This window comes from Mauremys reevesii, linkage group 10, assembly GCF_016161935.1.
Source record: "Mauremys reevesii isolate NIE-2019 linkage group 10, ASM1616193v1, whole genome shotgun sequence".
In the NCBI taxonomy this organism is placed as follows: domain Eukaryota; kingdom Metazoa; phylum Chordata; order Testudines; family Geoemydidae; genus Mauremys; species Mauremys reevesii.
This window is the reverse complement of record NC_052632.1, coordinates 7,180,822-7,202,721: the sequence shown is the minus strand read 5'-3', so window position 1 is coordinate 7,202,721 and position 21,900 is coordinate 7,180,822. Positions and strand designations below refer to the sequence as shown.

General features: G+C 44.4%; 1 protein-coding gene across 2 annotated transcripts in view; it reads left to right on the top strand.

Moving 5' to 3' along the window:
• PLEKHO2 (pleckstrin homology domain containing O2) overlaps window positions 1-11,495 on the top strand; it is a 45,610-nt gene extending 34,115 nt beyond the window's left edge. For both annotated transcript variants that reach the window (XM_039492268.1, XM_039492269.1), the window contains 2 exons: window positions 2,615-2,713; window positions 6,374-11,495. In XM_039492268.1, coding sequence (XP_039348202.1) covers window positions 2,615-2,713; window positions 6,374-7,627 — 1,353 coding nt within the window. In that variant the 3' untranslated portion in view covers window positions 7,628-11,495. The remainder of the gene's footprint in view (window positions 1-2,614; window positions 2,714-6,373) is intronic.
• The last annotated feature ends 10,405 nt before the right edge of the window (window positions 11,496-21,900 follow it).

The following is a 21,900-nucleotide window of genomic DNA, read 5'->3' as shown; positions in this document are numbered from 1 at the left end:
CTTTACGGAAGTGGAAACTAGAGTGCTGTGTAAAAAACCACCACATGCCTTCATCAAGCATGCACTACAGACATGGCGCTGCAGAATGCATACTCGTCAGGCTCAATCCTGGGCCTCTTATTCGGGCGATGAAGTCAATGGGAAGTTGGAGTAAGGGGTGGAGAATCAGACTCCAGTTGCACTGCGCCATTTTGCTAAGAAAACATTTACACTTAAAAGATCCAGACTCTCTATTTTTATTCATGGGAGGGAACTCGCTGTAACTGGAGGTGGCCCAGGGAAGCAACCTGCTGGTATCGCCAAATCACATTCGGTGTTAGATGTTTTTTAGGGCAGGCATTGCTCATTCATCGTTCCAAATAAAAATCAGCATTTGTAAGTAACTGGACCGGCTGGGAGCAGCAGACAAGCTGGGGCTACATTATAAATCTGAGCAGCGGAAAACTCAGCATTCAAGCTTGCTCTCCTGTTACCGATGAGCAGTAGAGGTGATGTAATGTCACGTAATGCTGGGCAGTCTTTGCTGTAGCAACCTGCCTCTGTCTCCCTGGCTGCTGGGGGAGACCAGCGCTGGTGCTGCGTTCTCTTTCCGAAGTGGAGTTCTCTCTCCCCCTCCCCGGTGATGATGACGTGCGATGAACTCCGCACTCCCTTGCACAGAGTATCGAAAAAGTGAGCTCAGAGGATCTCCCCCAGCCACAAGACTTGCGGGGGTGAAGTGCTACATGCTAACTGCTTCAACATCTGTGTGCTCATGCCCTGTTGAAAAACAGCAGGCCCAATCCTCCGCTGGCACAAGTCAGCTGCACTCCACTGAAGTCAATGGGGCTATACTGATTTACACCAGCTGAGGAGCTGGCCCACTTTATTTTTAACCCTCCCAAAAAATTGACCCCATAGGCCTGGTCAGTCTTTCTACTCCAGAGAGCTCTCTTCTCTCTGGGGAGCTGAGACAGGTAACTGGGAAGAGATGCATGCAATCAATTGGCATTTCTAAAGCCCCTAGTGGTGCTGCCCCCTGTGCCGTCACACACTGAGGACTGAATCCCTGGCCGTGGCCAATAAGCGCTGGGTGCAGCTGGGGGGATGCAAAAGAGACATTCATGGCTCTCTGTTCCTGAGGTCAACTCTGTGAGTCACCGGCCCCAGCGTAGTTTAGAGCAGCCTCAGAGACACTCTGAACTATATCAGCTTAGGACCATTATGCCAGCTGGGATCACTAGAGTGCAGTACGCTGTGGCAACACCTCAGCATGCCCCCTTCACTAGGAAGGTGGAGGGGCGGGGGAGTCAAGAGTGGTAGGCACAGAGCCAGAATATTAAAAGGACTTAGCATTGGCTCTCATTTTCCATGTGCGAGGCAATGAATTTTAAATCTGATTCCAGTAAGTGAACATGTTAATTCAGCTACTGTTGCAATTAATCCAGGTCGCTGCTCACATCTTCTGTTCAGCTCCTGAGATCATTAAAGCTGTACAAAGAAAGGTCTGTTAACAAGACCTGCTGATACAGTTCACAGTCAGGTCAGGATTATTAATGTGCCTTCACCTCTAAGATTAGTTTTACTACATCTCCTTGCCACGTTCCAAGCCCAGCCGGAGTGCAGGACAACAGAAGTCTCTAGTGCCCTCCTTTTCCTGCCCTGTAGGTACCTAGGGATTGGCAAACCTCAGAAAGTTGGATGGGCCAAGTCAGACGCTCTCCGTTTCACCTGTGGGGTTGCAGAACTAGCGTTGTATCTTGCAGATGAAGTCAGTTCCACTCTGACACAGAGCCATCAAGAATGTGCATGTTGCAAACCAAGCGGAGAATCTGAAGCTAGCATCGCATTCCAAGGGCCCCTGCTAAGGTTGTGAGTGCAGCTCTACCAGATCACAGCTGGGTTTGCTTTGAAAATACTAAATAAATGTTGTGGCCACGTCGAGCACAGTTTTGTTGATGTGCAAGTTCACATTGCTGGCAGCCCGCGGTAAGGAATGGAGGATGGCATTTAAGTCTTCCCCTACCTTTTAGCTTTGCAGGAACAAACCCTGCAGATTGTCTGCATATGTTCCACAGGGGATAAGAGGGTGAAGGAGCCTGTTCTACAAACATTCACCCAAGAAAGAGTTGCGTAACTTTCCTGCTAAAAGAAAAGCTTTTGGCAACTCAGTGCTCAAGCATCTGATACATACGGCTAATAGGGTGACCAGATGTCCTGATTATATAGGGACAGTCCCAATATTTGGGCCTTTTTCTTATATAGGCTCCTATTCCCCCCCCACCCCCGTCCTGATTTTTCACACTTGCTGTCTGGTCACCCTAACAGCTATAAGTAAGAGTGCAGCGTTGAGCTATGTTGTAAATGCTTCTGAAAGGCAGTGCAGGTTTTAAGGTAATATAATAATACTGGTGAGCAATAAAAACACAGAAAACAAATGTTAAAGGTTTGGTTTCAATAAGCCTAGAAGTCTGGGACCTGATTGTAATGGTGACATATTGAAAAGCCATCCTGGCTACAAACATACTCTTACCAGAAACGGCAGGAAAAGACATTCTCAGACCTTCTCAATGAGATGGCTTTAGGCATGCATTGATAACTCAGTGATGTTCTCCTTTCCTTCCCCCATTTAAAGGTGAAGATAGATCAGAGCCTTTCCCTGGAACACGTGACTCGAGACAGAGTGAAAGTGAGTCATGGGCGCAGACCACCCACCAGAATTCATCTGAAAGAGGTAAGAATGCACCCCGGGGTTGCATGCTGCAGCACAGTGAAATCACCTGTATGCAATCTCCATCTGGTAGAAGTCCCAACCCGGAATCAGTGAGAACTATTTCTGGGTGTATCGTTCATGCTGATTACATGCAAAACACAAGCTTCTATCTGACCCCTTACAGGTAAAACTAGCTGGTAACTGGAGTAAGGGAAAGGAAGTTTTTAATCTGTGGGATGGTGGACCGCAGCTGTTTAAGATTTTTGCATCCTTCAGATTGGTAGCTGCTGCAATATGTTGTGATATATTTTGTGAGCCTTTCTATAGTTCATGAGCTGTTTCTTTGTTTGGCACATGCCATTACTGCTTAATTAAAAAAAAACGGAAGCACCGAGAATGGGTTATAACTCTTTTTTCTAAAACAGTTTTATAGAGCAGCCTATTTTCAGTTCTCAGTAGCTTTTCTGTAGCTAATATTTAAAACAAAAACACACACATGGCTAATAAATGTTAGATTCCTATTTCTGAGGGAGTTTCTACACTGAAGAAGTAGTGATACTTTAGAGGAGGATTAAACTAATGAATGGGTTTAAGGCTAAACCTCTTTCTGCAAGCGTCACAGCTTGCTGACTCTCACCTTCTGTGCAACACTCAAGTGATCTTAGTGCAGACGAAATGCTCCAAAACTTTTTAATCTAGCGCACAAAAATCCTGCAACATCCACAAGAGAATCTTTCTTTAGAGAAATGCACAGAAATAATCACTGGAGAGCCAGACATTCCCTCCCTTCCCCTCAAAAAGATCTCAGAGGCACAAATGCTCTCCCGGAATTTTATCCACCGATGTTATTCCCCATATGCCTTGTAAGCTGGGCCTGAAATCTCAGCTCTGTTATTGCAAGTGCCCTCACCTTGAAGGGGACAAGTTGCCATTTATAGGGTAATAAAGGTCTTCTGTGGACACTGGAGACAGAGGGTACATATAAGTGGACGTTATTTTGGATGGATGCCCTGGGTACTGACATGCCACAAAGGTTAGTATTGGGGGCGATTATACAGATGCTGCATAGAAGAGAAAATGCACACTACAGTGCTGGTAAGGCAGAGGAGAGCAATAAACATCCCTAGTGAATGAGCCAGCGATTATGCATTTCACTCCCGAGAAATGAGTCTGAACCAGAAGTCTGAAGACAGTCATTTACTCTGAGAAGTCACGTACGGCAAGACACTGAGCAGGACTGGGACTTAGTGCGGGGTGAAGGCCTGTATGCTCCAGCTCTGCTGAACAGCAATAGGAGAGTCTTGGGCGGCAGGCCCAGGGGAAGGGGACACAGCTCAGTTCTCCACCATGAAACAGTAACACTTTATCTTGAAGGCCGCGTTCAGTTCCTGTCACCTTATGGAAAGGACACAATAAAGAGGGTGACCAGACAGTTGCAGGGACTTGAATACTGTAGTAATTAACACAGAAAAAACGTATGGGAAGGGGGTTAACTGGACATTTTAATTGCTGGTCACGCCATCCTGAAGGGAGATACTCTGGGCTAGCTTCTCACAGGAGCCAGGGGCACATATTGAGAAGAGAGGGTCTGGCAACACGGGTGAACTTCACCCAGGTGTAGAGGTCTCTAGAAAGGGCTCAAGTGGGAGGATGGCTGTAGCCAGCCTCCCTCTTCTGGAGGGAGTCTAAGCTTAGATGCATTTGGGCATTGTCTGTCCCCAGGGCTCCCTCACACAGGGACTCTCTCTCATCATTTCTCCCTCGGGGGTTGATAGGAGGCTTAGGAAGTTCAGGCTTCGTATAGAGATAATGCAGCTCTGCATGGCCATCCCTTCTGATCCAGCCGCTATGGTTGAGCAGTTTGCCTGGAGCTTGTGACATGAAGGACGAGCTGGCTGAGGCCCAACCCAGCTGAGACAGATGATGTCAGGAGGGGAGAGGAAGCAGCTAGATGAAAATGACGTTATATCAGTGCCCTGGACTGAAGGATTTGATACGTGAACTAACAGACCTGTACATTTTATCAATCTAAAGAAATGCAACAAGTTATGTAAGGAGAGCAGCAATAGGAATTCTGGGAAACACTCTTATGGGGGACGACTTGGGTAGCAAGGGGATACAATATTCTAGGCTACTTCAACAGCTATTCCTACATGGGAATAGGACAGGGGTCGGCAACATCTGGCACCCTGGCGGGCTGGGACGGTTTGTTTACCTGCCGCGTCCGCAGGTTCGGCCGATTGCAGCTCCCACTGGCTGCAGTTCGCCGTCCCAGGCCAATGGGGGTGGCGGGAAGGGCGGCCAGCACATCCCTCGGCCCGCACCGCTTCCCGCAGCCCCCATTGGCCTGGAGCAGCAAACCGCGGTCAGTGGGAGCCACGATCGGCCGAACCTGCCAACGTGGCGGGTAAACAAACTGGCCAGGACCACCAGGGTGCTTACCCTGGTGAGCCGCGTGCCAGAGGTTGCTGACCCTTGGGATAGAACCAGATGATCTGCCTCCGTTGCTCTAGGTTGTCTGCAGTGTGGTAGCCGTCTTGGTCCCAGGATATTAGAAAGAAGGCGGGGGAGGTCATTTTTATTGGACCAACTTCTGTTGGTGAGAGAGACAAGCATTCGAGCTACACGGAGCTCTTCCTCAGGTCTGGGAAAGGTACTCGGAGTCTCACAGCTAAATGCAAGGAAGAGCAGATAGTTTAGCATGTACTTTAAGGGACCCTTCAAGGTGAAGTGGCCCGCTAACACCCTGTATTAAGACCATTTACATGGAAGAGCTCTGCGTAGCTCAAAAGTTTCTCTCTCTCTCTCTCCCCAACAGAAGTTGGCCCAATAAAATATATTACCTCACCCACTTTATCTCTCTGGGAAATTCTTTGCATTTATCAGTTCAGACAGTGCATCTGTCCATGCAAATATTTGTAACTCAGAAATTGTCCACATCAGAACGGCATAGCTCAGTGTTTATAACTTAAAAAGGAAAAAGGATTTTTGTACAACTGCTTTGGACCATTTCTTGACCTCTTGTGGTTATTGGCTTTGATGCTGTCCTGACTGTCACTCCACTACTGGAGACAAAATAGCTCAGCGGCAAGTATGCATGCACTGAAGCGGGTGCTGGTGTAATGTCATACAGGGTGTTACATTCAGTAAGAAGTGGGGGCGTAAAGGGGAGCAGAAACAGAGGCATCACTCAGTCTCACACGTGTAAGCTGTGCTGAGGTGTACGGGTTAGTCTGTACTGTCCTCCTTGTGGGACAAAAGATTTGTAGTCAGATGCTGGACTCTGGCTTGTCTACACTGCCACTTAACCTGATGTAAGTTTCATCGCTCAGGGGTGTGAAAAAGCCATCTACCCCCGTGCAACATAAGTTACACTGACTTAACACGGTGTCCACACCACACCAGCAGGAGACGCTCTCCTGCCGACACAGCTTCCGCCTCTCATGGAGGTGGAGTAAATATACTGATGGGAGAGTGCTCTCCCGTCAGCATAGTGCGTCTTCACCCGACACTCTACTGCTGCGCTGATGTAGCACAGGAGTGTAGACCAGCCCTCCGTCACTTCACATTCACTTCTTTGACTTAAACGGTTTGTTAAGACTGGTTTTGAGGACAGAATAGTTCAGGGGATTCATAACAGGACACAGTCTAAATAAAGCTCTCTCATATTACATTTCTCAGGTTGCCAAGTCTACATCAGATGGAATCTTGAGGCTGGATCTGGATATAGTGGATAATGGCCCTTCAGACTTCACCGTGACTGTGAGCGATAATGAGAACGTCCCTCCTCCAAAGGAAACTCCAAAGCCACCTATGCCTCCTACAAAGCCCAGTGTCGTGTCAGAGAAGCCGAGTGCGGATAACAGCGTTGCCGATCCAGAGCTTAAAAAGCCTCCGTTGCCTCCAGCTAAGAAGTTGAAGGAGAGTACACCATCAGAGGATGATCTAAACGACAAGGACGTGGGTTCAGTCAGTCAAGGTGAAGAGGATGAAGAACCCAAAGCCTCAGCAGGGGCCAAGGAAGAGAATCTCATGGAGGTCAGCGACAGCAGCACAGCAAAGCCTCCGATTCCTCCTCCTAAAATCTTATCGGACAAGCTGAAAGGGGTCAGTTGGGATGAACCAGCCCCTCACCCTCAAAGCACAGAAGGTTTGGAACCATCCCAGAGTGGCAGTAAAGAAAACCTCACAGAGGTGGTTACAACAGCTACTGTGAAACCTCCACTTCCTCCTAAGATTTTATCAGAAAAATTGATAGCAAGTATGGATGCCACCCCGAGCAGTTTAGAGGCAAAGTGTTCAGAAGGCAAGGAGCCCCATGATTCCAGCCCCCCCAGGGATGGAATGGAAGACGGGGAAGTGACAGAATCCACTCCCCAAAAAGTAGAGCTTGAAGAAGGAAGTGAGAGAGCTGCTGCTGAGAAAGAGAAGCCGCAAACAATACAAGAACAAATAAAGACTTCCTTAGATACCGAAGCAAAGCAGGAAAGTACAGAGGTTCCTAGTAAAGAGAAAACACTTTTACCACAGTCCGTGGCAAACCCCTTGCCTCTCAGAACTCGCTGTGCATCTCTAGGAGAGCTGCTGAATGAATCAAAAAACGCAGAAAAAGAACTTCTGGGTCCAGGCTTCCGCAAGGAGCCCCAATCCTCCCTGGCTAAAATGGAGGAGAAAGTGGCTCGCGAAAGGGAAAAGACAGAAAAACTTCTGCAAAAGGTTTTATGCCCAGAGTTAGAACAAGCACAGGAGGGGAATGGGCCCCCAGTAAACGCAGAGACATTACTCAACGAGGCAGTAGAACAGCTTCGCCAAGCAACACAAGTCTTACAAGAAATTAAAGGGTTAGGAGAACTGAATAAGGAACCAACAGAGAAACAGAAACAAAAAGAAAAGCCGAAGGATCTAGTAACTCTTTATAGGAGAAGTGTTCCCTGAGATGTACTTAAGAAGACACTTCTTTCTTACAATCAAGCTAAAAATTTGCTATTTACGACTTATACCATTGCTTGGCCAGTGTTAAATAAGGTTATGTTTTGCTATGCACACACCATGCATTCAAAGCAGGGCATTTCAGTTATAATTTTCTTTTTGTTCTATCTTTATGCCATATTCCCATCCCTGATCACAATAGGAAGTTAGAGGACACTGAACATCAGTTGCAAAAATGTGAATATTCTTTAAGGTCTTGATCCAAAGCTCATTGATGTCAGCGGAAAACCACCAGTTGGCTTTGGATTAGGCACTAAAAAAAAAAAAAATACCCACCCCCACAACACTGGTAATCAGACTAAAGGTCAGTTTTTCAAAGGAGGGCATGGATATTCTATCAGAAAATTCATGTGTGCATGTATAAATTGGCACGTAAGACATGGAAGGTCAGACTAGATGATCATAATGGTCCCTTCTGACCTTAAGTCTATGAGGCTATGAATTACCCCATTTGCACTGACACCCAGAGAGTTTTGCCAATGAAATCATTCCACTGGGAATCTGGCTGCAAACATCCATAAACTTTGCTCAGTTTGTTCACCTGCTGACAGATTTTGACTACCTGGCCCAATCATATTCTGGAACAAATGGTTAACAGTTTCCATAGATACTCATTAAACACATCGGCAGTTCAGAAATTGACTTAGAAATCTGCACAAAACTGGCAAACTGGTGATGGTAAGTAATTGGTTTCAGGTCCCAGACTTCAACACAACAAGCCTTCCGTGTTCTAAGCACTGTACAAGTATCGATTAAGCCTCAGACTACCATTGCCAAGCAAGTATTACTTTTCCTGTGGGGAAACAGGCAGGGATGTGAGGTGATTTGCCCACAGAAGGAGTTCATTTCAGAGCCAGGGATAGAATTTAGCAATTCTACCCCTGACTCTGTGCTCATTCTCCTGGATAGTGCTGCTATGTTTGAAATACCTGCCCCTGGCTGAAGCAGCCCGTAATGTTCATTTTTAAGCAATACATTGACCTGGTAACTAGAGTCTCCTGTATTTGTAGAAGTAAATAGTCAGCCAGCTGTTTGGAGGCTCATGGGAGCGGTTGGCTGGTTGTTCTGAAAGTAGACTCTCCCCTTGCTGTGTGTCGAGCAGGCTTGTCTTGGGAGATTGACTGATGACATGTCCGTCATGGCAACTGGTTTTGATGGAACAGCTAATCATATCATTTTAACAGGGAAATGCATTTTGCAGTTTAATTCTTGGTGGGTAGGCAGCTGAACTCAGTACACTGAAACGAAAAAGGAATTACTAAATACGGGTCCGATCTGGTTCCTATGAAAGGCAATGGCAAAATGCCCTAATTCTTGGTCCTCCTGTTAAAGGAAGTTGCATTTCATGATAGAAATGTGATGGAATAGGAATAGTCATGGTGACAAAATTATTACAAAACCGTGTCTTGCACGACAAAGATTAAAAGTTTAAGCACCCTTTTCACTCTCAGACAACATGTGTGGATGTGAACTGGGTCACCTACTTGCCAGTCCAAGTTCAGCGATGCTCATTTACCCAACCAATTCAGGTCATCACAGGGCGCAGGTGCATCCCTTGTATCCTGCTTTCAGAGTTTTGCCCTAAAATATTCATTCTCAATGGCACCACATCAATGACCCAGGGATTCAAAGGTCCACCACCTCCTCTTGGCTTTATCTAGGCCTGTGCGGCAGAGGAAGGATTGGATCTTTCTCAGCTGATCTCATGGAGCTCCAGGGAATGCAGGTGGATGTTGAATAGCCAAGGCCCAGCAGAATAGGAAGAATTTCTGAGCCAGAGTTCAACTTAGCAGTTCTCATTGCTAAAGTATCTACACTACCCAGTAGCTTGTGCCATCTGCCCCTGCCAAGTACTAAGCCAGGAGCATGCTATACATCTTCTCTAGCTCAGGTTCCTTCTCCGGTAGCTCACCGAGGCTCCATGGTACCCCATGCTGCAAACATCCACCTGAGCAGCAGCAAAGTAAAACTCAAACTACAGCTGAATTAGGAAGGAGGAGGGGGGAACTGATGAGTGCTCCTTACCATGTCCAGGCAGCCCTGACCTAAAGCATTTCAGGAACGGAAAAATGGGAACATCCCAGATAAGAGCTAGGTAGTCACTCAACCAGACACTTCCAAATCGAGTGATTAAAACAGCCTTGTTTAAGCTGCCTCATTCTCAAGCTAGTCATAGGAATTGTATTGAAAGTCTCTATTCAATCACCCATGCAGTTTCTGCATAGTAGAATTTGCTTGAGTTTCAGTTGCCAAAACAGCCCTGCATTTAGACACCGGATTTCCAAATGTATGCAGTCCAGAGCGTAGTCCCCTTGATGCAGGCCAAGGATAAACTCTGGTTCTGCATAATTTACTGCTGTAGAGTCAATGTGAACTGAGGTATCTTGTTTTCTTATGAGATGTACTTATAAGACAAGGGCTAACAATACAGATCTAGTCTATTCAGTGCCTACCAGCTTCTAATACGTATTTTTCTGCATGTGCACTTTTGTTTACCGAACACTGTGTGATGTGAACATGAGCTGTACAAACCTGGTGTGTACAGAATGTCTTGGGACATCAGCCTTCAGGGAGAAGGAGGCATCTGTGAGATAAAATTGTATAACAAAAGAATAAAATGGAAGACTAACGGAGATGTATATGTATAGGGATGCGCTCAGACCAGAATCATGATCTGGCTATGGTCAACATTTGGATGCAGAAGTGCTGAAGCTGTCCCTTAGCCCTATTAGGGCCAAACCAACCCCTGGATTTGAATACCCTTGAACACTGGGGAAGGTCTGGATCCAGCTCATACTCATCTCTGATATACGTGGATGCTTTCGCTCTTACAAGTACTTTGTCATCACCATGTGCCACCTATTAAATATCTACCTACTGCAGTGCTGACGAAGAGTCCCAGATACCCCTATCTATTGCAGCAAGAATCTACAGGATGTGCTTATATTTACTGTATTTTTTAATCATACTGAATATTTTAATGTCTGACATTTTACTGAAACCCCAATAGGAATCTTAACAGAAGACACCTGAATCTGTTAGGAGATGGGAGAGCTAAACCTTTTTACAAGCCAGAGCTAAATACTGCACGCACTAACGTCACTTACCTTTATATACTATGTCTTGTAAATAACGATAAATTAAGTGAACTCTCCTTTTAACACCCAGTGTCTCCATGGCTGAAAATGTTGCGATAATTAAGGAAAAATAGCCTTTTGTATAGGTTTAGAGTTTCATTCTACAGTGACTAGCTCACCTAGAATTTTGGGTCGACTGGGCTTTTATGTATAATGAAAGCTTCATGGTTTGTTTAGAACATTTAATTCTGAAGTTTTCACACGTTATTCTTGTTCAGGGCATAAGCCAATCTCCGCCTAATGGGGACGGCAGGTCATTCCATAGCTGTCTTCTGGGCTTCTTGCACTTTCCTCTTAAACAGCAAGTACTAGCCATCGTCCCAGCCGCGTTCTGGAGTAGAAGACCCATTACGCTGATCTAGCAGGACAGTTCCAGTCTTCATTTTACCTGCCACCAATGAGTGCCTAGCTTTTCTTCACTCAAGAGCCCCAGCTGCACTAAGCTTGCTTTCTCGTGTCTGAAGACACTGCAGGCGTGTCGAGATGGAGCGTGACTCAATGTCAGATTTGTACGAGGACTGCCAGAGCTGCATGGTTCCGACAGGAAGGAAGTGAATGCGCTAGTGAGTGGCAGTAAATGATTGTGTCTAAAAATCTGTCATGGCTCTTGGAAAGGCAACGCTGCCTTCTGCGTGTAAAGAGCTTTGAGATTTGGCAATAAAACTCCTTTTTAAGCACACTCCGCTTCAGAGCAGTTTGTTGGTAATGAGAGGGAAGAGCAGGCATTGGGAGGAAGTATTAAGTCTTTGCTCAGATAAGTTCTGTCACAGCCAAAGAGGGTTGTGCAGGCTGTGTCCAGCCTAGTCTATGAGCTAGATCATGGAGTAGCCACAAGTCCCAAGGAAGGGGGTGGCACAACTATGCACTGCCCCAGGAGCAGGCCAGGAATTAAACTCTGACACTGATAACCCTGCACCGAGGGCACCTTACTGCTCCTGCCATGCCTGCTCTAGCTGGGATGCAGGCCCACGCTTCTCCCGCAGCTGTGTAGGCAGGGCGGTAGCACCCCTGCAGCAGCAGCTTTCCTTCCTCTCCCCACAGACTAGTTGTGGGGGTACCTCACACCCTTTCCTGCACCGGTGTATAACTGAGCTCGTGACTGGGCCCCCTGAGTGTTAGTGTAGACTTGTGGGAACCGGAGCAGGTCCTAAAGCTGGGGAAGTTACTCAAGCAGATCACAAGTGTCTGATTTAAGGGCAGTGTTGCCTAGTGGTTGCAGCAGAGGCTAGGAAGCCAGGGCTTTGCGTTTCTATACCCAAGACTGCCATTGATTATCTGGGTTTCTTTGGGAAAGTCACTTACTTACCCTTCTCTTTATCCAGTTATAAAAATGAATAGAACGGCTTCTATGATCCCTCATAAGGATGGAGGAATATTTATGAGGGACTTGCAGATCACCTTTTATCAGAGGCTGTCCAAGCACCAGTTTTCTTAAGTGCTGTTTTTGGAGTACTGATAAAAGAAAGCTGATCGATCTCGGATATGCAACTTAATTTAAATAAGATTTAATTACTTCCTTCCAACCACTATTAATAAGTAGCCTTTAACTGCATCATAGATTTTCTATAACATTGATGTTGGTAAAATTAAATATCTAGATTAAATGAAGTATGCGGAACATGTATTAATAATTTTAAACACATTTAGACCATATGTAGTATTGATGTATGAAACATTCCCCCTTTTGCTTTTCCTCCCATGTAAATTCAGAGATTTATGGTCAAAAGTAGAGCTGAACAAAATTTTTCAGACAACATTTTTTTGCCAACTGAAACAGTTCCTGAAATTGTGTCAATTTAGTTGAATTTTAAAAAATAAAAATCAAAACGTTGTGTTCTGACATTTTCAAAGTGAAATGTTTTTATTTTTATTCAAAATTGCCTGTGTCAAATTTTGCATCCATTAAACCAGTTAAGCTAAAAAAAATTTTTAAAAAAATTTAACGTTTCAGGTTGAACAAAATATTGTTCGACCCGAAACAGATTTTTTCAACTTTTTCAGAGTTGCTGCCGATTTGAAAATTCGTTTTGGGTCAACCTGAAGCTTTTTTTTCCCTCCAGTTCAGCCAGTGAACCATACAAAAAATCAGTTATTTGCACAGTTCTAGCCAGAAGGGACCATTATGAACACCTAATTTGACTTCCTGCATAAAAACAGGCCCCAGGTTTCACCCAGGGATTCCTATATCAAGCCCAACAATTTGTGGAGGAATCATGTGTTTCAGGAAGACATCCGAGTCCCAAGTGATGGAAAATTTGCTACATTCCTGGCTGGTCCGTTCCAATGGTTAATTACCGTCACAGTTAAAAATGTGCATCTTACCTTAAAACTGAGCCATAAACTACAAAGCTCTCCAAGATTTCTCCTTTCAGTTCAAGGGAGAATTAGAGGTATTAATCAAAGGCACAAAACACGCCCACAATAGTTGGAGACAGAAGAACCCTATTTCATTCTGCTATGTAAGCCCACACATTTTGGAAAGCCAATTTTTAATTTGTTCCTGGAAACTTAGTCACGATATCCCCCAGTGCCTTACCTCATGGTTATGCAAACTGCATTATTCTTGTGACAACTGCTGATGTGGCATTGCTAACTGTTAATGATTTTGTGTTTGGCAAGAGCATTCCTGCTCTTCGAGGAGCAAGTGAAGTATTTTTAAGCAGTCTGTTTCCCACCCACCCTCCTACCCTTCCATAGTTATGGCCCAATTCTGCAAAATAGAACTAGCCTAGGAAGGGTCTGCAGGCTCAGCCCTTAAACCACCTGCTTTCAGCTTTATGGTTCTCTCTGGTCGTGCTAGCCGGTCTTGTTAGTGTTTAAAGGCCAAGGGTGGGAATTTTATATGGTTTCTGTAAGATGTTGGCTGGCCCCCAGCAACCAGACTACATGACTAATAACCCACTGCCCCCTCCAACACTCATCAGTTTTAAAATATTTAATCTTGTTTTCTCTCGCACGGTAAATTCAGAGGCCTGTGTTGCATCTGGAGCTGCAGGGTGATATATTACAACTCAGAACATGTGGAGCATCTCCACACTGTAGAAATTCCCCTATACCCATTGCCTACTTCTCCTATACCTCCTTCTTCCTCTGCTCGGCCCAAGGTCTCCCCTTTCCCACCTTGTCTCCTAGTCCTGACATCACCCCTTCTCTTCTCCTGTCCCTAGTGCTTGGAAAAGCCTCTTAATTAACATTCACCAAGTGCCCTCTGCCTCCTATTCTCTCTACCAAACCCCTTCCCAAACTATCCATTCCCAAGAAGCATATAGGTGTCCTATGCCATCCTGTGCCTTTACACTACAAGCTCTTTGAGGCTTGGACACACACACACGCTCAACTTTGTGTCTAGCCAGGCTGATATAAATATCACTTTACTTGTGCAGCTGTTAACTGTCCTTACTGATCATCTCATTTGGATTCAAAGCTCTAGGACCACCACCCCAGCCCCGGAGGAGGGCTAGGTTCACACACTGGATGGTGCCCCACTGTTTGGGGGGGCTGCAATGGAAGAAGGTTCATTTTAAATGGTTTACTTAAAAATAAGGGCAAGTGAATAAATTGACAAATGCTGGAAAACAGGAAGTTAAAACGCAGTCCCCACCTTTGACTCACGTCCTCATCCGCGGAGCGACGCTGCGCTTTTATAGCATCTTCCCCATTGATAGGGAAAATTTGCCCCCCCTGTCCAGCCTAGGTTATTATTTGCTTGCAGCATTTATAGTATTAGGCCCAAAGGCCTATAGTCTAGACAACTGTTATATATAAAGCCAAGGTTTGCATTTCTGCTTTTAATATGTTTATCTGTACAGAGGGCATTCAGGGAAAATAAGGAACCAAAAGAAGGAAATAAGATAGGAGTGTTCAGCTTGTTTTTGCTTTCTGTATGAATTTTAGCTGGCATAAGTAAGGTCTTAAGACTGGCAGACCACCAAACTGCCCAAAACAATGAAAGGAAAAACCATATATGGAAGAAGATTGCAGTAGCTTGCTTATGTTATAAGTGTTACTCCCAAATATGGGAATTTTAAGAAAATGCTAATTTGCGGTTTTAACCTATATAAGTGTGATAAGAATTGAAACAGGCAGACCTGCATGCATGCTTGTACTCTAATAAAGTGCCTCAGGCTGCCTGATTCTAAATTCAAAGGTGTGGTCAATTTTTCCACAACAATTTGGGGCTCGTCCGGGATCCACAGATGACATCCCTGGATCGGAGGAGCCCATCTAACAGGTAAGAGACCTTTGAAATCTCTAGAGGGGTCTGAAGGAGGACTGATCCGTGCTGGATCTGAACTTTTAACATCAGGCAGGCCAGACGCCTTTTCTTGAGGTTGGTTTGACCGAGTTGGTTGGTTGGTTGTTTGGAAGTGCCACTGATAGCCTTTTTGGGATTCGGGGTCCCGGAGCCACCAGGTTGGGAGGGACCAGAGCAGTATTCGCCTGGCGACTGTGCCATGTGAAGGCCATGCGGCCAGTGTGATTGTCAGTTGTGGGAAGATGAGAGACTGTGGAAGCTTCCCGACTGGCAGGCCTTGGTGAGTGGCTAACCAGTCAGGGTGCTTGTGTGTTCCCCATCCTGTTGCCCTTTACCTCCACGTCCCCATGATCCTGTGACCGCTCTTTGAGCACTGCCTTCACCGGCTGGTGCTCAGGGCTTTTCTGTTAGCCCGCCCTGTAGGTTTAGCAGAGGCGGTATCTCGAGCCTCGGAACCTGCTCCCTTGTGTTCCTGCCATGGGCAGGTCGGTGGGCCACTGGTGATAGAACCGGGGCAGTCCTAATAAGCATTCCTTGTGTGATTGGCTTGAGTAGAAGCAAGAGCTGGAGTGAGAATGGGGTCCGGAGGGTCAAAAGCCATTCCGGTCCCACCTAAAGGCACGCCTGCTGCTTATATGTATGTACATTATGGTTCGTTGATGTGTAAATATTTAGAGAAATGGAATTGGTATACTAGGGTTGATTTGAAACTGCAGTTTCCCGTGGAGGGAAGTTTTGTCCTTGACAAGATTGTACACCTCAGGGGTGCACTCCTTGTCAACGCCATGCCTGTGTTGTGAAGGTTGTTTTGTGTTGGTTATAGGTTTGGGGTTAGAACCCCCTCCGAGGTAGAAGCCACTATGGACCCTGGGAAGTGAGTAACCCCAGAGTGGCCCTAGAGATAAGGTTGGCCAAGGCTCTCGTCAGCAATAGGCAGATAGTGGAGGGGCCGTAAAACTAGCTGCCAGTAATTGGAGCTAAAAGCCCGTAGGTGTATCAGTGAATGCTGAAATAATTAAGAGTTACACCCTGACTGATGGTGACAGGGGTGGAAGGGTACATGGTAAATGTGGTGTGTTTTGTTGTATGTTTTGTCCACTGTGCTAGCCTGTCTGTTAAGTGTTTTATATTTAGCCCTTTAGGGATGCCTGTCAACTGGGTTGTACTTGTCTGCCCGGTATCCATAATGGGGGCATGGGGGAATCTAAGCAGATTCCCATGCCAGAGAAGGGCACTCCTGCCACGTATATATACCCAAATTATGGTCCTAGGAAGTAGATAGGAAGCTGCTGCCCAGCCCCCACAGGCCCCGAGGGTAAGAAATATCAAAAAGATTTGTTTTGTGAATTAAATTCTGTAATCACCAAATGGTGTGTATCTGGATGTGTCTGATCCCGCTCACAATGAGGTCCTGACAGGTTTTCAGAAGGATACTCTACAGGAGCAGACCCTTCCTCGTTGCAACAGGAACAGCTGGTGAAGGTCTCTCCCTCCCTGCGGGCATTGTGAGCTGATCATGCCAACCAGGTTGGGCACATTGGGGCTGCCCAACTGGCTGAAATTTTGCCTAAACCCAGCAAGACCACTTCCCAAAGTGTAGTAGAACCCTCTCTCAAAGTAGACCGAGAAGGGAATTTTACTATGCTGTTGATGCTGTTGTTTTTTTTACCTTTCCCATTGTCTGTAGCCCTGCTATTATTCTTTCTTATAATGTACCGGTGCTGAGGTGTTGTTATCGCCTCAAAAGAGGATTGTATCAAGTCCGGACATAGAAAAATGTTGTTATTAAATAAAATGCATCAAGATGTAATGTGGGTATGTAAATAGCTGTATATAAATAGATAAATGGGGGTTCAGTCAAAAGGCCCACCCTCCTTGCTAAATTGGTAGTGAAACAATGCCTGTGCCCATGAAAAGAACTAACGTAGCAAGAAAAAAAAAGGATCGGGCCCATATAAGCAGGCAACCGCAGTTTGAGGAAGTTAAAAGAAGGAAAGTTAAAAAATTAACTCTGTAGTTATTGGAGGAAAATAAGCAATAAGACTGTCTGTGAATAATCCAGGCAAGAGGTTATTTAAGTAAAATCATTTGACTGTAAAAGATAGTAAATTTTGTTAAAACCACGTATGGTAGGTACAACCTGTGTTTTATAATAAATTGGTGTTGTTTTGGGGTTGTAAAAACAAACAAACAGAAACTAGTGTTAATTTTGGAATTTAGTATTTAATCCTTAAGGTAATGTAATGTGTTATAAAATCTTGGTAAACGATTTTAAATCTGTTTTGGTAACAAATAGCAAATAAAAGCTGTAGTAAGTACCCCACACTAAGCCTTAAGGTGGCTCTATGCAATCAACGGTTACGTTGTCAAGGGAAAGCCAAAATGGATTGTGTTTTCCATTTAAAAATCAACATGTATTTAAAAACAGAAGTTAAAAGATAAAAACCATTAAAACCTGACCTGTCTATAAAACAAATACAGGAAATATGGGGAGTAATTTGAGTAATTCCTCAGTTTTGCCTACAACCAGTAAGGGTATTTATAAAGGAAAATTATTTAGATTAATTATATGTTTAAATGTTGTAATTGTAAGTATGTGTTAATTTTAGTAAAGTATTTTCTGTAAAAAGACAAATGCCAAAACTGCTGTAAAACTTTGGCATACCTGTGAGTAGCAACAGTGATTGTGAACTTAATATATTGGACAAATTGTAATAAGTTATGTGCAGCTTCATAGATCTAGTATGGTAACATGCCTTTTGAAGGCCACTCCCAATTGAAAGGCCTAATTAAGCTTTTTACAATTTGTACCAGGGCACCTAATGCAACTATCAACAGTGCCCTGCTGGCTTTGGCTCAGATGGACATTTATTTAATACATAACACAATGCTTAATTATTGCAAGAGACTAATGAAATGTGTTAGGTCTTTTTATATATATTAGCTCTGCTGCTTGCTGAAACCAGAAGGCTGAATCTACATGGAGGTCCACCAGTGAGAAACTACCCTGGCCTCATTCTGAAAGACCCTTATCAAATCCTGTTAATTGCCAACACCGCTGTGAAGTGTCGAAAACTGACTACCTGCCCATGTTTCTCACTGTAATGGCTCTCCGACTGATGATCGGTCTATCCTTCCTTCTGGCGTTGTTGCTCCTTCTAAACAGCAGGAGTGAAGGACAAGGTAAAAATGTGGCAACCTTTCCTTTGTCGGCTGACAGACCCACTGAGCCTTTGAATCTTGCTGAGAAAACAACCTCTCCACCTAAGGACATAATAAAGCCTCCAAGCAGGCAAGGTGATTGTACTAGTAACCTCTCACTGCCGGACAGCTAAGTGAATTAAGACTACGAAATCTCGAAGAATAGCTTGCGGAAGCTAGCCAAAACTACCTGAAAATGAAACTTGTTAAAGACACCCTGCCTGAACCTGCGGATACTTCATGCCACCCGTTGCAGCCAGGAGATTGGGTCTACCTTAAAGTGCACCAACGGAAATCCTCCCTGGCACCTCGGTGGAAGGGCCCTCACCAGGTGCTGTTGGTTACTCACATGGCAGTCAAGTACCAGGGATTCCCACGTTGGGTCCATGCCTCTCACTGTAAGGTTACCCCACCTTTGGATCCCACCTGAGGTTCAAGACCAATTCACTAAAAGGGACTATAATCTAGTAGAAAACCCTTTAACACCTGAGCCTCAGGAAAAGGAGCCAAGATATAACCTCAAAAAAAAAAGACTCTAAAGGAAAACTAGGAAAAGACTTATTTCCGATCTGTTAAAAGACTTATTGCAATGGCTGAACCCAGAGCAAAAACCAAAGAATCAGCCATGGTGATTGGTTTATTTGTGTAACTATGTTTTTTTATTGCTTTTGAATCTTCATGATACCCTTATGTTTTTTTGGATGTCAGGGAAAGTTAATGCACCTATAACATCTTTAAGTAAGACCAAACCGATCTTGTACAAAACAAAACCAACCCCACCCACAAAGCCATGTCCAGCCCCAGTAAAGAAAAGGATAGCGCGGTCGGCTGAGGTGAGGAAGGGAATTACACCTTTGACCATGAAAGATATAGAGAATTGGCCCTGGTATAAAAGACGCAATATAGTCCACTGGCAGGGGGGAACATGTGGAATATATTCTTGGGAATGTATGGCTGGCAGGATTTATCCCACAAGCTGCACATTGTACTAAGGGCCAAGTACCATACCCATGTCAAACTATTCCCTACTTGTTATCGGAACCTAATCCTTCCTTTTCAACAGCCCCAACAAGACAAATTGTTCCTACCCTCCATCCCCGCCCACCAAGAACACAACATGACCTTTGACGATTTTACATGGCCTAGGCCCTCTTCTATTAGCAATTTATTTTCTTATTGTTCAACCAAATTAGTTTTTTTTGCTCAAGGCCACCTTTACCAGCGGGTAATGGAGTGGGAACCTTTGGGAACTGTACGTGTTCATTCTATTAACGTTTCTGTTTATTATAATACCACACCCACAAAAACCGTTTCCTTTATGCAACAGTGGGGAAAGGATACAGATGCAATGTTATTCCCTGGCCTGTGTCAAACCCTTAATGCCCAGGGTACCTTTTGTTTCCTAATCACCCAGGTGACAGTAGATGCTGTAACCACCCATAGACGATGTTCCACGCAAACCAAATTTTTGTGCAAAGAAACTTTCCCTCTCACTGAAAATATTATATGTACTCTTGTTCAATTTACCCTACACATACTGTTGACCATATCTAAGCAGGGTGTACAAGTCCACCCCCAACAGTCGTGGTATGAACCTTTGGAAACTACTGATCCCGAGGGATTTAAATGGACTATACTTAATGCCACATGAGGGACTATTAGGTTTATATTGCCTTTGACTCATTTTCAAATTGCCACCATTTATCCTAATTGTACATCCCACTAGTATTACAACGTGTTTGGATCCATAAGTCTAGGAAAAGGAGGGATCTTCCTAACGCATTGTGGAAGGGCAAATAGTGTTGCCTCCGCTTGGAGTGTCTATAAGACCTATCAACATGAAAATAGATTGGGACAATTGGAACAAGCAGCGGTTTTATTAGCACAGATCACTGGGATCAAGGCGTTGAGAACTACATTTAATCTCCACCCTTAGTGTCATCACCCACGACATGTTAAGCCAAATGATCCGAAGCTGGGAAGGCATCGCAGTGGGACCACGCATGTGCAGAGGTACAAGAATTCCTTAATGCCCAATTAAATTCTATTCAAGAAGACCTCAAGCACCAAACTTGGCCCACTGCCCTTACAGATACTTCAGCGGCCACCTGATTTATGGCCATGGAAACATACATGGAGATTCTCAGGATGGAATTGCTTAAGCTCATATTGCTCCTTCCAGGCTTATGGTCCTGTGAAAGGTGTTTAATTCTCCTGGACCTTGGGAGGTTGCTTGTGGGACTGGGTAATCCACCGAGATGTGTGGGAAGTTAAGCACCTCCCCCCCAATCTTTTTTTTCGGTGCCACGGAAATAAGACCTGATCTTTGGATAGGATTGGGTAATTTGTGGACTTTATGGCCTTTAGAACCGCCCCAATTGCAGTGTATTCGTAAGCTTAGCCCTGGAGAGATTATTACTATACATGAGCACATATGTTGGGAAGGTAGCGGAAACTTAACGAATCTCACTCCCCAGCCCATTATCCAAGCCAATAATAGTTGCATAATAGTTAACTCATTTCACTTAAGGGATTCAATTTTTAATTTAATTACTGACTCTTGCAATTTATTGGAAAAATATCAACTTTCTTTGTCTTTTATTATTCCAGTTAATTGGACTGCCCTAGTATATGATCGATTTTCCTCTTTAATGTCTCTTTTACCACAAATTCAACACATTTCATCCTTGAAAACATATACAACACTGAACTGCATGCCTTTCAAACAACTCATAGAGTTACAACTCTCTGTACAGACACAGATATCCTTTGTTTTATTACTACCCATTTTTTTATAAGCCCTCTCCCCGGGTGACCCTCGTTCCATTGAGAGAAATAGATGTGGACCTTTGCCCCCCTGACTCCCTTCTTAACCTGAATATCCATTGCTGAAAGTAATTTTTTAGAGAACCTTCAGGAAATTGAAGTTATTAACCTAGACATTCAGGACCTAATGCATATTCAGGTCTAAATGGGTTGATGCCTATGAAAATAGGCATCAAAAAGGAGGGAATGATAGGGAAAATTTGCCCCCCCTGTCCAGCCTAGGTTATTATTTGCTTGCAGCATTTATAGTATTAGGCCCAAAGGCCTATAGTCTAGACAACTGTTATATATAAAGCCAAGGTTTGCATTTCTGCTTTTAATATGTTTATCTGTACAGAGGGCATTCAGGGAAAATAAGGAACCAAAAGAAGGAAATAAGATAGGAGTGTTCAGCTTGTTTTTGCTTTCTGTATGAATTTTAGCTGGCATAAGTAACCGCAGAGAAGGGGTCTTAAGACTGGCAGACCACCAACGAAAACTGCCCAAAAACAATGAAAGGAAAAACCATATATGGAAGAAGATTGCAGTAGCTTGCTTATGTTATAAGTGTTACTCCCAAATAAGGGAATTTTAAGAAAATGCTAATTTGCGGTTTTAACCTATATAAGTGTGATAAGAATTGAAACAGGCAGAGGGGAGCTTAACCCTTATAGGGGAATACGCTACCTCTCTCCCTGCATGCATGCTTGTACTCTAATAAAGTGCCTCAGGCTGCCTGATTCTAAATTCAAAGGTGTGGTCAATTTTTCCACAACACCATCAAGATCTCAACTCACTTTCTGGACATTTATTATTAATTG